This window comes from Phodopus roborovskii, unplaced genomic scaffold (genome assembly GCF_943737965.1).
Source record: "Phodopus roborovskii unplaced genomic scaffold, PHOROB, whole genome shotgun sequence".
In the NCBI taxonomy this organism is placed as follows: Eukaryota; Metazoa; Chordata; class Mammalia; order Rodentia; family Cricetidae; genus Phodopus; species Phodopus roborovskii.
The window spans coordinates 78,213-93,416 of record NW_026125952.1 but is presented as its reverse complement, the minus strand read 5'-3'; the positions used below and the strand labels follow the sequence as shown (position 1 = coordinate 93,416).

The following is a 15,204-nucleotide window of genomic DNA, read 5'->3' as shown; positions in this document are numbered from 1 at the left end:
TATGTCAGTCTCTTTGAAATAATTCAATTTCTTTATGTTTGACCTTTAAATTGACTACCTTATTAGATTAAACTGACATTATTGACATAGACAGATATTATTAATGTCATAGTCATTTAAGTAAATAAATTTCCTGATACTTGTTTACAAAGCCTTTTTTTCATGACAGGGTTTCACTGCAAAGCCTATTATTTTTAAGAGTAATATTTAAGGGCTAATATGACCATTGCACATTTTTATATTGTTTCACAGCCAACATAATGTGAATTTCATTAAGATAAACAGTATTACTGGTCTCACTTTTTTATGCTTCCAAGTAACTATTATATTAGTTTGGTTTCTTTTGCTGTGATTAAATATCATAGCTAAAAGCAGCTTGGAGAGGAAAGCACATATTTCATCTTACAACTCCCAGGTCATTTTCCATCATTGAAGAACTCAAGGCAAAAACCTGGAGTCAGGAATTGAAGCAGAAGCCATGGCAAACACTACTTTCTTAGGCTTCCTCTTCATTGCTTGCTCAGCCTGCTTTCTTACCTAGGGCCATCTGCCCAAAGGTGGTACTGCCCATAGTGTCCTAGGCCCTCCCACATCAATGGTTAGTCAAGGAAATGACCTACAGTCTTACCTAAAGACCTAATAGAGGTATTTTTCCAATGGAACTTCCATCTTCCCACATGACTCACGCTTGTGTCCAGTTGACAGAAAGCTAACCACGACTATTTATGACCATATCTTTTAGCCTTCACTGTCATCAATTTACGGATAGTTTTCTATGATGGGATACAGTTTTTTTTTTTATGAATAACCTTAATTCTTATATATAATTGTTTGCATCTGCCAAAAAAATTTGTCACAGTTTGTTGTATTGTGTTTACCTTTGTTAAAATATGCAAGATATGAATATTTCAAATTTTTGCTTCAGGAATAATTTGACATCTGCAGAAGACAAAGTCACTAAACTGAAGGTGACTATGGTGGCTTGGGATCGTTATGACACCACTGTCATTACTGCAGTGAACAATTTCCTTTTGAAAGTTTGGAATTCTGTCACAGGGCAGCTTCTTCATACTTTATCTGTAAGTATTATACTTTTTACCAGGAAAAGAAACAATTTAAACCTAGTACAGTGGTGTGTTGTAGGTCCATCACTTAGGAAGTTGAGGTATGAAGACTACTTGAACCTAGGAGTTTGAGACCAGTCTGGGCAGTATAGTGAGACCTTGTCTCCCAAAGGAACAAAAAAGGTCAAAGTACATTATTCTAGGAACAATAAATTGAGGTTTTACTTTCCTTTCTATGACATTCTAGTCTTTGGAAAATATTTTCTTTGCCAGATAGGACTAAACATCAAGTTGTGGTAGGACTAAACACCTCCCTTTGTATTAAGGCCGGACAAGGCAACCCAGTATGATGAATGGGTTCCCAAAAGCCATCCCAAGCATTAGGAATAGGCCCTGATACCACTACTAGGAGTCAAACAAATTGGTCAAATTACACCACTGTCATACATATGTAAAAGATAATCCACAGCTGCAGAGAGGCTAGATAACAAGGAGGTCCCAAAGAGCGACAGGGACACATGGATTTCCCTGGGAAAGGCAAGTACATGAAAAATTCCTGGATAGACTGGGGACTTGTGGGGATAGGAATATGAGGGATTGGGTTGGGCAGTGGATAGAGGGGAGAGTATCGAATGGGGGGCATTTTGGGGTCAGGTAGAAACCTGGTGCAAGGGAAACCCCAGAATCCTATTAACAGAGGGAGAAAGGATTATATGAGGGGTTGGGGGTGTCAGTGTCATGGCAGGGTAACCCACAGAGACAAAGAACCTGGGCTCATAGTCCTTCACACACTCTGGACCGACAGCTATGAATTATATTTTTTTAAGATTATTTTTAATTCTGGTATTTATTCATTTCTCAATGTTAGTATGTCTTCAAGTATACAGTAATTAGTATTTACAAGGTATAGGATTTATTTTATTACTTTGCAGTTATATCCTACATTTTCTATCTTCAATAATCAGTTTATATAAAAAGTAGAGGTAAAAGGAAGAAGTAGGAGAAAAGCTAATGCTTTTTTTAAATTTTAAGTATATTTCTCATAGTAAAATGCTGCTATTGCTGTAGGATTAAGCAGAATTCATGTGGGTGGGTTGTTTGTTGGTTCAACATGTTATGGGTTAATGTCTGTTTCCCTTCTCTTTGCATTAGTTACCAATTCATAAGCATTTTACTGAGGCACTTCCAAGTGAATGTCATATAGCTATAATGTAGTAGTATTAACTTGCAGTGATCAGACTCGAAACAGTACACTTTCTTACTACTTTGTCTTGCTAACTACTAATTGTGGTAATCTTCCCCGATGTAATCACAACACATAGGATGCTGAGGTGGAGAAGCTCCACAGATTGGAATCTATCCTGAGCTACATAGGAAAATCATGTGTGTGTCATCACCAGCCATATAATTAATAAACAAATACAAGTAAAAAAAAAAAAAAAAACTAACGTATTTTTTCCTTTACTCTTAAATTGAAAGTATTGATTTGAATAAAAACTCCAAACCAAAAAAAAAATGATATATATGTTTGTAGCTAAAATTAAAAAGAAGAAACTAATTTCACTAATATACTGAATATATCCAAAATACTATCATTTCAACATGAAATTAATACAGGAATTGTTAATGAAACATTTTACATTTCATGTTGCTTGCAAAATCTTCATATTAAACATATCAAGTTGTAGTACCTGTACTTCAGATGCTTAATAACCACAGATGGCTGGTAGTTACTGAGTTAGACATGGAGCATTCATATCTGTAAATTCACAGCTTTAAGAGTTGTAGCTGTTAATTTAAAAAAAATCAATGTAAAATTCCATCTTCATAACTATCTAAAAGTCTTGTTAATGATACTTTTCTTATGGGCTGACTCATAGGTCATCTGTTTTACTGGATTTTACTGACAGAATTAGTCTTTGTAACAGCCAAAGCTACTTAATTTTCTTTTTCTGTCTTTCTTTGTTTCATGTAGCCCAGGCTAGCCTTGAATTTTCTATTTAGCCAATGATGACCTTGAACTTCCTGTTCTTCCTGATTCCATTTCCCAAGTCCTGGTATTCTAGACATGTGCCATCCCATAAGTGGTTTTCTGCAGGGCGTGTGATGCTAGGCATGCACTCTACCAATCGATCTAAAATCCAAGCCCTTCATTTGATATAGTGCTTTTATTTCCACCATAACAGGTTAAAGTAGGGTCTTGGTAGGACAGAAAGCTGTTCCATTCAAACAGTGCCTCCTGAACATCTGCTGTGTGAAAGATTCTGAATGAGGTTTTAGAAATTGATGGAAAATTAAGCAGTATATTCTTCTTGTAGTTTATTAAAAAAAGAATACCTTTTCATCAAAGAAGGACTGATTATGAAACGTGCAAGATGTACCAATGTAAACTTCTAATAGTGATCAGATCTGGTGTGGTAATATCTGATTTGATTTGATCTGATTTAATATGTCATTACCCTTTGAATTACCAATATCAAGTTATGGTTTATTGAATATTATTTTAGGAAATTGAAAAATAGTAGTAGTTCTTAATTACAAAATAGAAAGAACATTTTTGGTAGACACGGGAGATTTTTGGTTGTCTGCAAGTTATTAATGGTGCTTTCTGTAATGGAATTTTATCTATTCATCTTAGCAATTTATATTTTGGACCAGTTTGCAGCTATTTTTTTATTTTACTTTTATTTTTGTTTTTTTTTTAATTTAAGTTAAAACCAATTTTATTTTCCATACCAATTCCAGTTCCCTGTCCCTGTTGTCCTCCCCTGCCTCTCACCAACTCCCCATCCCATCCCTATCAACTCCCCAGGGCGGGTGAGGCCTTCTATGGGGGATCATCAAAGTCTGTCACATCATTTGGCACAGGACCTAGACCCTCCCCTGTGTATCTAGACTGAGAAAGTATCCCTCCATAGGGAATGTGCTCCCAAATTTTGTGCAGTAGGGATAAATACTGGTTCTACTGCTAGAGGTCCCATAGACTTCCCAGGCCCCCCAACTAACACCCACATTCAGGGGGCCTGGTTTGGTCTTATGTAAGTTTTCTAACTGTCAGTCTGGAGTAGTGAGCTCCCACTTGCTCAGGTCAGCTGTTTCTGTGGGTTTCCCCAAGATGGTCTTGACCCCTTTGCTCATCACTCCTCCCTCTCTGCAACTGGATTCCAGGAGTTTGGCTCAGTGTTTAGCTGTGGGTGTCTGCTTTTGTTCCCGTTAGCAAGTGGATAAGGGCTCTATGATGGCATTTAAGGTAGTCATCAATCTCATTATGGAGGAAGGGCTAGCATTTTTTTGAGGTAAGGTTTCACTTTATGGTTTAGATTGGACCTGTCAGTTCTAAGACCACAAATACCATGATGAGAATGTTAGATAGAAACAAGTCTACGTCTTTTTCCATGGTGGTAGGAGTGGATGATAGTGAAGGATTCAGTTGAATTTTCCATTCTTTGTCCTCTAACCTTTATTTTACTTTGAGATTCTATCTTGTATTCTGACTGGCTTCAAAACTAGCTTTATAGCCAACTGAGGTCTCTGATTGCCTGCCTTGACAGAAGTACATATGCCATCATACCCTGCTTCTTGTATTTTCTGTGGCTTTTAAAAAATTATTGAATTCCTACATCTCCAAATTACATTTCAGTGGTTAGTGAGCCTTATCTTTCTGTGTCTATTATCTAAGACATCAGGTTTATAAAATCAGCATTTGTGCATTAGGACTTCTAACTAAAATATTTATTTATGAAGTACCCATGAGTCGATCCTATTCAGTTGGTATGCATTAATTCGTCTCAATTAGACTTGTAGTGCTCAAGATCTTTTGGACAAATAAGCCAGACATCTGGTGCTGCTTTTCATTTCTAATATTGATTTTCATCACAGGGACATGACGATGAAGTATTTGTTCTAGAAGCACATCCATTTGATCAAAGGATAATACTTTCAGCAGGTCATGATGGGAACATTTTTATTTGGGACCTTGACCGAGGGACCAAAATTCGAAATTACTTTAATATGGTAAGAAACCTGTGTTTATAAAGTTCATATTCAATCTCACTTTGCTTTTTTGATAATCCAGTTGTCTAGGGCACAGGAGAAGCTTGTTGTCTATGTTTAAGTCTGTAAAATAATTCACAGAATGACTCAAGGGCTTAGAGTTAGATCTTGCAGCATGACTACTTAACTTGGTGCTAACATTTTTTCAGATTCTGATTTGTACATCTAAACCAAATTGTTCAATCCAATTTCTTACAATTGGATTTAAAATGTAAGCTAAAATGCTGAAAGACCAATGTTTCAACTGTAATTTTAATTTAGGAATACAAAGAAAAAAAACCAAATCGTGAGTCTGTCTCTGATATACACCTCAACTATATGAGTTTCATAGTCCAAAACTTACATTTACATATATATTTCAGAGATTTACTGTTTACTCTAGAGTTCTGGCTACAGAAGCCAGAGAGTACATTGGAATGTTGATCATCACAGAATTCAAGTGAATAGCAAGGATAAGCTATTGCCTACTTAATATTTGAAAAGCACTCTTAAAATGACTCAAGACTCCTGAATTTCAGATTGAAGGCCAAGGTCACGGGGCAGTGTTTGATTGTAAATTCTCGCCAGATGGAAACCATTTTGCCTGTACAGATTCTCATGGGCATTTGTTGCTATTTGGCTTTGGATGCAGTAAATACTATGAAAAGGTTAGTATATATAATTTTTGCTGCACATAGTATTTTGGGATTGTGCCATTCAAAATTGATTTTGTGCTGCATAAGGAAATTTTCGTACAAGTATATATTATATATTGGGCATATGTCCTTCCCTGCTCTTTTCTCTGCTCTCACATTAGTCTCACCAGATAGTTTCACTCCTTTATTCATGTCAAATTTACTGATTGCTTTTTGTATCTATATGAAATCTAGGGCCCGTGTATGCAAGAGTAAACATTTTTCTTCTGTGCTTTGAAATTTTCAGCATACAGATTTTTCATCTTCCTTGGTTAGGTTTATCACAAGGTATTTGAGGTTTTTCTGAGGCTAATATGAGTGGAATTGTTTTCTTGATTTCTTATTTAGTGTGTTTGTCATCAGTTTAAAGAAAGGCTATAGGTTGTTTTCTGTTAATTTTGTATCCTTCCACTTTGCTCTATCAGATTTAGTTTTTCTACAGAAGTCTTTTAAAAAATGTTTTTAGATTTATTTACTTTATGTGTTTGGATGTTTTGCTTGCATGTATATTTGTGCACCATATGCATGCCTGGTGCCCTCAAAAATCAGAAGAGGGTACCTTGGAACTGGAGTTACAGATGGTTGTGAGCCAACATGTGGAAGTTAGGACTTGAATTCAGTCCTCTGCAAACAGGTGCTATTAACTGCTGAGCCATCTCTTTTATTAGCCCCATGTGGCTAATAAAAGTCTTTAGAGCTTCTTGTGTATGTAGTTTTATTATCTGAAAATAAAGAGACTTTGATTTTTTTTTTCATTTTCTGTTTGTTTCACCTTTATAGCTGTTTCGTGTCTTAATCGTCTAAGACTTCAGGCACTGTATTGAATGAAAGTGAAGAAAATAGGCCTGATTATTCAGAATCTTGCTGAAAATACTTTTGAGTTTTACCTATTTAGCTATTTACCTATTTACCTATTTTACCTTATATGGCTATAAGCTTCACATTTTTCTTTTATTAAGTTTATGTGTTATACTTTTTGAAATTTATTCATATATTTTGTGTGTATGGGAACTTTATATGTATGTATGTTTGTACATCACATGCATGCCAATGGAGACCAGAAAAAGTTCCCCCAAAACTGAAGTTATAAATGGTTGTGTGTCATCATGTGGGTACTAGGGACTGAACTCAAGTCCTCTGATAGAACAACCAATGCTCTGAACTGCTGAGCCACCTGTCCAGCCCGTACTTCTTCTTGAAAAGGATTTATTTTTATTGTGTTTATTTGCGTGTCTGTGTGGGTGTGGTCACGAGTACAGTGCCTGTGGAGGATAGAAGCTGGCATTGGATCTCCCTGGAGCTGAAGTTGCTGGCAGTTGTGAACTGTCTATATGCACCAGGAAATGGACTTGGGTCCTCCTGAAGAGGAGTGTAAACTCTTTACTGCTGTTCTGTTTGTTCAGCCCCCAAGACATGTTGCTTCTTTGATTCTTTAGTACTTTTGTCATACTGGAATTTTTCGGAATCCTTTCAGAATGAAATGAGATGATCATATGGTTTCTATCCTTTAGTCTATTTATGTGATAGATTTATTGATGTATGTATGTTGAATCATCTCTTCTGAATTAAAGCTAGCTTGGTCGTGCTGAGTAACATGAATTTGGTTTGCAAATATCCTATTTTTGCTTCTGTGTTCATTGGGGATACTAGTGTATAATTTTGTTTTATCTTTATCTGGTGGCTTTGTAAACAGAGTTCAGTAGCATTCTTTCCTTTTTCTGTAATTACTTGAGAAGCATTGATGTTAATCCTTCCTTGGTGGGCTGGTAGAATTCAGGAATTTTTTCTGGTTTCTTTTTAAGGTGGGAGGTTTTTATGATTGTTTTCAAACTTGTTGCCTGTTATGCATCTCTTTAAATAGTTTATCTTGTTTTTGTCAAATTTTGTTACTTCATATGTGTAATCCTCCATCCACATCTTTTAGTTTTTCTGCTAAAAAGCTGGCATCAAACTTACTGCGACCCTCTTCTATCTCCCAAGTGCTGCACCACACCCAACTTTTCTTTGTGTTTTATAAACTATGAATCTAGGGAGATTGGAATTTTATAGTGGGAAGAGACATCGCCATCAAGTAGCCTAGCTTAATAGCTTTTAGTAGTGTTGATTTGTTTGATGTTCATTGCTCTCATCATGCTTATCATGCTTCATTTATTCTTGCTTGAATAAAAATAAGAACTCAAGTTATAGGTTTGTGTGCTTGTTATAAGTTAAATCAAAATATACAACTTATGATAGACTGTTACCATATTTCTTATCCTGATTAAGGAAATATATTAAAAGGTTCCTAAAATAATGCAAATCATAGAATTTTATGGATAAGAAAACAATTATCTAGGTTATTTGTTTCTCCCAGAGGGACATATGACAACACAGAACCATGAGAGAATATAAACACTGTGTTTATGTGCTGTAGGGATGAAAATAGGGGCCCGGACTATACATTCTCTGGTATGGTAAACACTAAATATCTGTCTGTCACAAAGATTCCAGATCAGATGTTCTTCCACACTGATTATCGACCACTTATCAGAGATGCAAATAATTATGTATTGGATGAGCAAACTCAGCAAGCACCTCACCTCATGCCTCCCCCGTTCTTGGTGGATGTCGATGGAAATCCCCATCCTACAAAATTTCAACGGCTGGTACCAGGACGGGAAAATTGTAAAGATGAACAGCTTATTCCACAGTTGGGATATGTGGCTAATGGTATGCTATCTCCTGAAGCAAATTTAAAATGTTGCAGATATATATGTTTCTTACTAATTTCTGAAGTAGGTTATGACATGAATTATATACTATTTTTATTAAGATCTTAATTGTATGTTTCAGTTTATCAGAGTAGATTTTCATCATCTGTTGGTAGCTCTGCTGTGCAAAAGTAACTGGTTTAGGACAAACAGTAACATGCCCAAGAGGTAATTTGTTGACCTACCACAGGGGAAACTATTACCATATGTATGACCTTGTTCTGTGTAGTGACTTCTGGTAATGATTAAACTTACTAACTTTACTATATTAAGCTTAATTGGTAAAAAAAAATTATATTGATTATACTTGGGTAGTTTATTTTGAAAGTCAGTTAATGAACCCAAAAAAAGAAGAGTGTGTTTCTTTAGATAGATATTTCAGACAGTGTATACTGTCTTTTCTACTTCATCTTCCATAGAATGCCTTTGCACTTGTTTGGTAATTAATAATTTTTATTTACTAATAGAAAAGTAAATTACAGGTTTGCAAATAGAATTTCTTTTCTTTCTTAATATTTTGTTTTAAAAGAGTAACTCACTATGTGTATCCCATGGTTGGTTCAAAATTCAAATTTCTCCTGTCTTACTTAGCCTTCTTAGTGTTGGGATTTCAGGCATGGACCACTACACCTGGCTTCTGCATTTTCTTTCTTTGCTAGGAAGTTGATGCTTGAATTGTCCTTCATAATTTAAAATGAAATAAAAATTTATAGAGTAATGTGCTAGTATTTGGTTACTCTGATAATTTAATATTAACCAAGAGAAAAAATGTGAATAATAAATATAATGTTAGACTGAAACTATCTAAATACAAACTTAATGTAGCATATTTATTTTTTTACAAGAACTAATTACTTCATTTCTCTATCAAATAGCATTTGATAGATACAGGGCAAGGTGAAAAACAGGTCATGATACATTAAGAAAGATAAAAGTTAAAATTTTCACTCAGAAATAAACATTGATTTTGAGTTTATCATAAAAGCAATTTTCTATTGTAAATAGGAATACTTATTTAAAAGACCGTATTTCTAACTGTTTTCATAATGAAATTTTCATAAAAGAAAGGTAGGCAATATTCTAGTAGCTGTGACTAAGCTTGTTTATAAATGACTTGGGCCAGGCATGGTAGCTCACACCTGTTATCCCAGTACTCAGAAGGCCAAGGCAGAAAGATTGCCATGAGCTCAAGGCCATTCAAGACTATATAGTGAGTTCCAGGGCAAACTGAATTACAGTGTAAAAAGGACCCAATGTGCAAAAAAAAAAAAAAAAAAAACCTTACTCAGATCTCTAATTCTTGATTTTTTTTTTAATCTTTAGAAAACACGTTTTAAAATGGATTATTTCGCTTTATTATTTATTTTTATTTTCTATACACTGGTGTTTTGCCTGCATGCATGTCTGTATGAAGATGTTGAATCTCCTGAAATAGGAAATACAGACAGTTGTAAACTGCCATTTGGGTGCTGGAAATTGAACGCCGCCAATTCCCTTAACCACTGAGCCATTTCTCTAGCCAGGATTATTTAACTTTAACATTATAATTATTCTTTAAAATGCCTTGATAACAATGTCCAATTTAAGACTATTGGTTAAATCAAGTACAAATGCTGAATCATTAACTATATTTTTAAAAATTCCCATAAAATATTGTTTCATGTATAATTTATTTTCCATCTTAAATTATTTCTAATTACTTCTCCCACAAGATAAGCTCACTTTTTATCATATTAAAGTATACTAAAACATAATGAATTTATCTGACTTTCTCTCTTTGATCACATTAAGGTGACGGTGAAGTGGTAGAACAGGTAATTGGGCAGCAAACCAATGACCAAGAAGAAAGCATTCTTGATGGAATAATCAGAGAGTTACAGAGAGAACAAGATCTCAGATTAATTAATGAAGGAGATGTTCCAAATTTTCCAATTAATAGATCATATTCTGTTAATGGTGGTAAGTAGTTGTATATTTGTGGAAAGTATAAAATCATATTTCACTTATACCATGAGTAATGCGAAAGCATTTTTATTAATTTATAGCTTCTAATATCAGGTGTTCTGAAGTAGCATGATCTATCTCATTGTTATCATTTATAACTAAAATGATTTAGCTTCTAACAAATATAGGTAGTGTATTTAATTATAATAGTCCTCCTGACTCAGTTCATTTGAAATCTGTCCTTTTGTTTCTAGAAATGAAGTGTTGGAATAAGTCTGGCCCTTTTGTTAGGAAACCAACCTATGAAGTTTTTAAACTTCAACTACGTTAAGTTTAGAAAGTGCCATTCCAGTGATTGGCCCTTCTTGTTGAAAGGAAAATAGCATATCTAACCCTATGATTTTGAATGAATGAAATAGGCTAGTAGAAAACAGTCTGGCCATCTCTTAGGGAGTGCAGATAGACTCCTAACTAGATTTATACAGCAGCTAAGTCTTAATACCAATAGAAGCTATTATATAATTAATTACTTTTTAGCAATGATTATTCTCTAAAATTTTTTCTCATTTTACTGTCCATGTGTGTTTATATGTGTATATGTGTGTTTCCATGGGCTAGAATTCAGATCATCAGGAGTGAGAACAAGCACCTTTACCTGCTGATCCATCTTGCTCCCTCCAACATGACTATCATTTATTGTACATCTTCCTTCACATACCATGAAATGTGCCTTTGTGCCTGAGAGTACTGTGTCTATATATTGAAATGTTTAAATTTTAATTTTTCAAGAAATTTGAATTTTAATTTAAAAGGACATAGTTTCTCTATATAGCTCTGCCTGTCCCAGAACTCACTTTGTAGATAGACCAAACCGACCTTGAACTCACAGAGATCTCTCTGCCTCTGCCTCCCAAGTGCTGGGATTAAAGGTGTGATCCACCTCAGTCCATCAAGGTATTTTTTTTCCTTAGTGCTAGGGATTGAATTCAATGTCTTTCTTATGTAGGAAATTCACCACTGAACTATATTTTTGTGATTAAGTATTGTTACATTGTCCACAGTGGCCTTGAAGTTGGAGCCATTATATCTTACTCTCCCAAGGACCAGAATTTATAGGCCTATACCCCTTGCCTACATGACAAGCTCTTTCCTAACTTGGCTATCTCCCCACAGCCTGCTTGTATTTTCAATGTGTTTGTTTTGAAAGTTTTTTGTTTTACTTGCAGCATTATTTTTAGCAATGATTATATTCTGTAGCCTAGGGTAGCCTACAACTCATAATCTAGCTCAGTCTCCTAAGAGTTAGAATTACAGAGGTGCATCTCTACACTTAGTTTTCTGAGAAATAGCCTAATTAAGTAAACAAAGATGGGTAGAACTTAGATTTTAAAGATGAAACATGAACAATTTTTAACACATACATGAATCTTTCAAATCCTATCCGAACACTGTATTTTGTATGTAGTAGATTTCTGATAAACAGTGCTTTGAATAAATGAAAAGAACTATACCAAATTTCAACATTTATTGAGTATTTCTTTTATTTATATCAGTACAGAAACATGAAGATGGCACAGAAAAGTGTAGAGCATGATTAACAGTTATTTTCATATTTCCAGAAGTCTCTTTCATTTTCCCCCCTCCTCTCTGATTTTTGGTGCTAGGGATCAAATCTAGGGCCTTGTACATCGTAGGGCAGCCCCAAACACCATGTCTTTGAAACTGTTGCTTTATTTCAACCTCTAATTGCCAACACTGGTATTGTTGTTTAGAAAATTGTGTTTTTCCTTGCTTTTGGTTTATTTAGCTTTGAGTAGTCCAAATATGGACATACCGTCTTCCCCAAATATTGGGCTTCGACGTAGTGGTCAAATTGAAGGTGTTCGGCAAATGCATAACAATGCTCCTAGGAGCCAGATGGCCACTGAACGAGATCTCATGGCCTGGAGCAGAAGAGTGGTGGTAAATGAACTAAATAATGGAGTTAGTAGGTAAGTTGATATGGTAACCTAAGTTGATATGGTAACCTCCATAAGAAAATTCAAACTGTATATTTATAAGTGAATTATTTTAAGTTAGCCTAGTAACTGAAATATTCTAATAAAGTTGGTCATATATTAGATCTTCCATATTAACTAATTCTAAATAGTTAATTTTGTAACAAATGTAAATATGCTCAGCTTTTGATAAATGCTTTGAGAAATACTGAAAATGTGATGATGCATTAGTGCCAATGTGTCTGGTTATCATCTCATAATAGATTATATGTTAACATGAGTGGCATATTGACTGTGTAGTAAACAGTGGCTCCAAGGAAAGGTCATCAGCGAAGTATTGTGGAAGTATGAGTATGCTGTGTAGATGTGCTTAAAAATGTCATTTAAATAGTCTTCATTGGCGAAAGTATTTCATTGGCATAATTTCAAATCTAGAATCACCATTCTTGTAAAATTACCTTTTATTATAATACCAACTATTTAATTAATTACAACTGGAAATAGGATATATATACATATTATGTATGTATTTTATATATGAACTACTAGAGAGAACATATAAAATTCATCTTAATCATACCACCTAACCAAGTATTTTTAACAGATAACCCAAAAGTACCAAAATATGTTTAATTTCCATGTTTCCCCTCTGCTTTCTGGTATAAGTAGAAATCAAGAAAAAAAAAAGACAGCTAATTTTATGAGTTGCAACTGGTGCAATAGAGAAAAATTAGAAGAATTCCCTACGTAAAAGTAAATGATAAAGCACACTAATATTCATTGGAAAGTTATTCAAGTGATCAAGTGGTGGAAACAAATCAAATGTCAATCAGTAAATAAATAGAAAAACAAATATGATAAAGTCACACCATGGTATTTTATTAGTCCACAAAAAAAGCCATTCTGATAACTGCTGAAACATGAATGGAATTTGAAACTATCTTGCCAGGTGAAAGAAGACAAACACAAATAGACAAATAACTCCACTTAACATACAGTACTTATAGCAGGCAAATTCATGGGCATTATAGCAAGTATCAAGTTTTCAGAGCCTATAGGAATGGAGAAATGAGACGTAACTGCTTAATGGTCACAGTTTATCTTGGGAATGATGGAAAACTAATGGGACTGGGTAGTGTTGGTGACTGCAGAACATTGCCACTGAGATATATAGCTAAAAAGATTACAAAGATAAATTTTATATTTTTAAATTGTTTAGTTTTCAGATTTGATGTTTAAACTGTTGGATTCATTTTGTTATTTTGACTTGCAATATTTTATTAGGGTGCAAGAAGAATGTCGAAATGCAAAAGGTGACCTAGAAATTAGTCTTTATTCTGTTGAAAAGAAGAAAAAGCCATCTTATCCTATCCAAAGAGTAAGTTTTCTTTTTCAGTGCTTTGGAATCTAATGTTTGCAAATAAGTTATTTGAAAGGAAACACTTATCTATCAAGAAGATATTTAAGTTGGTATCTGCTTAAAGGGATCCTAATTTTTAAACCTCAGATTCATATACACACATACACACATACATACACGTGCATGGTTATTAACAGAAAAATTAAAACTTATCTTTTATTGTATATGTATAAAAATATTATTTTCATATGGTTAAGTACAACTGTAACTATTGATCATTAGTCACAATGTAAAACAAATTCTAGATCCATTAGACGAGAGGTTGACAAGCTCATCTATGAAATCTTGTTTATTTTAGTTAATTATATTTTATTGAAGCACAGCCACAGACGAATTATAGCTTGACTTTAGTTGTTGTATATGGCATATAAAGACAGAGTTGAATAGTTAGAATAGAAATTATCTGACCTAGAAAGCCAGACATTCTGACCCTCTCCAAATAGTTTGCTGACCTTACTGCAGACCCGTGCTCAAGGTTAAAGATGACAGCATATGATGCAGGGCTCTTCCACTGGCTGGAATTGTACTGTTTTTGTTGTTACTGTTTTTGAGAATGTGTATCATATAGCCCAGGTTTGCCTTGAGTACTATATGTAGTTGAAGATGACCTTGGACTCGGGAACACATCTTCTTCTAACTCTACCCTCCACTCGCAGGTTTTGGGATTATAAGTATGTTCCACAATATCTGATTTGAATATTACTTTTTGTATGTGAATTACTTTGAGTCTGTCACCTTCTATTCTTATATAACCTAAAGTTTATTTTATGTCTATTGATTCTCTCCTGGTATTTTTCTACAAGAAAGATGTGTTAAATATATTCTTAAAATTATTTTTCTGGGGCCAGAGAGATGGCTCAAAAAGAACATTGGTTGCTCTTATATTGTGCGCAAGTTCGATTCCTTGTGCCCATGCCAGGTGGCTCACAATCTGTAACTCCAATTGTAGGGGAACTAATGCTCTTTTCTGGCCTCCATTGGCACAAAGCATGCATATGATGTGTAAACATGCATGGATGAAAAACACCCATATAAATAAAATGTAAAATAAATGCAGGTAATTTTGGTATTTTTTTGAGTCAGGGTGTCACTCCTTAGCCCTCGGTGGCCTTGAACATATTGTAGTCCTTGTGCTTTGGTTTCCCAAGTGCTGGGATTACAAGAGTGGACAACCATATAAAGCAGTGTTAAATTGATTCTAAAGATCTTTAATAAACCCTCAGACTCTTAAAAATACTAATCTGGAATGAAAGGACAATAAATGATTAAGTCTAATTTGTCATGTTAATGCATTAACAGACT

General features: G+C 34.4%; 1 protein-coding gene across 2 annotated transcripts in view; it reads left to right on the top strand.

The window, feature by feature from the left end:
- The window catches only part of Brwd3 (bromodomain and WD repeat domain containing 3), a 96,824-nt gene that overhangs the window by 46,202 nt on the left and 35,418 nt on the right, over window positions 1-15,204 (top strand). For both annotated transcript variants that reach the window (XM_051179137.1, XM_051179136.1), the window contains exons 14-20: window positions 926-1,079; window positions 4,944-5,078; window positions 5,636-5,764; window positions 8,275-8,500; window positions 10,333-10,500; window positions 12,293-12,476; window positions 13,767-13,860. In XM_051179137.1, coding sequence (XP_051035094.1) covers window positions 926-1,079; window positions 4,944-5,078; window positions 5,636-5,764; window positions 8,275-8,500; window positions 10,333-10,500; window positions 12,293-12,476; window positions 13,767-13,860 — 1,090 coding nt within the window. The remainder of the gene's footprint in view (window positions 1-925; window positions 1,080-4,943; window positions 5,079-5,635; window positions 5,765-8,274; window positions 8,501-10,332; window positions 10,501-12,292; window positions 12,477-13,766; window positions 13,861-15,204) is intronic.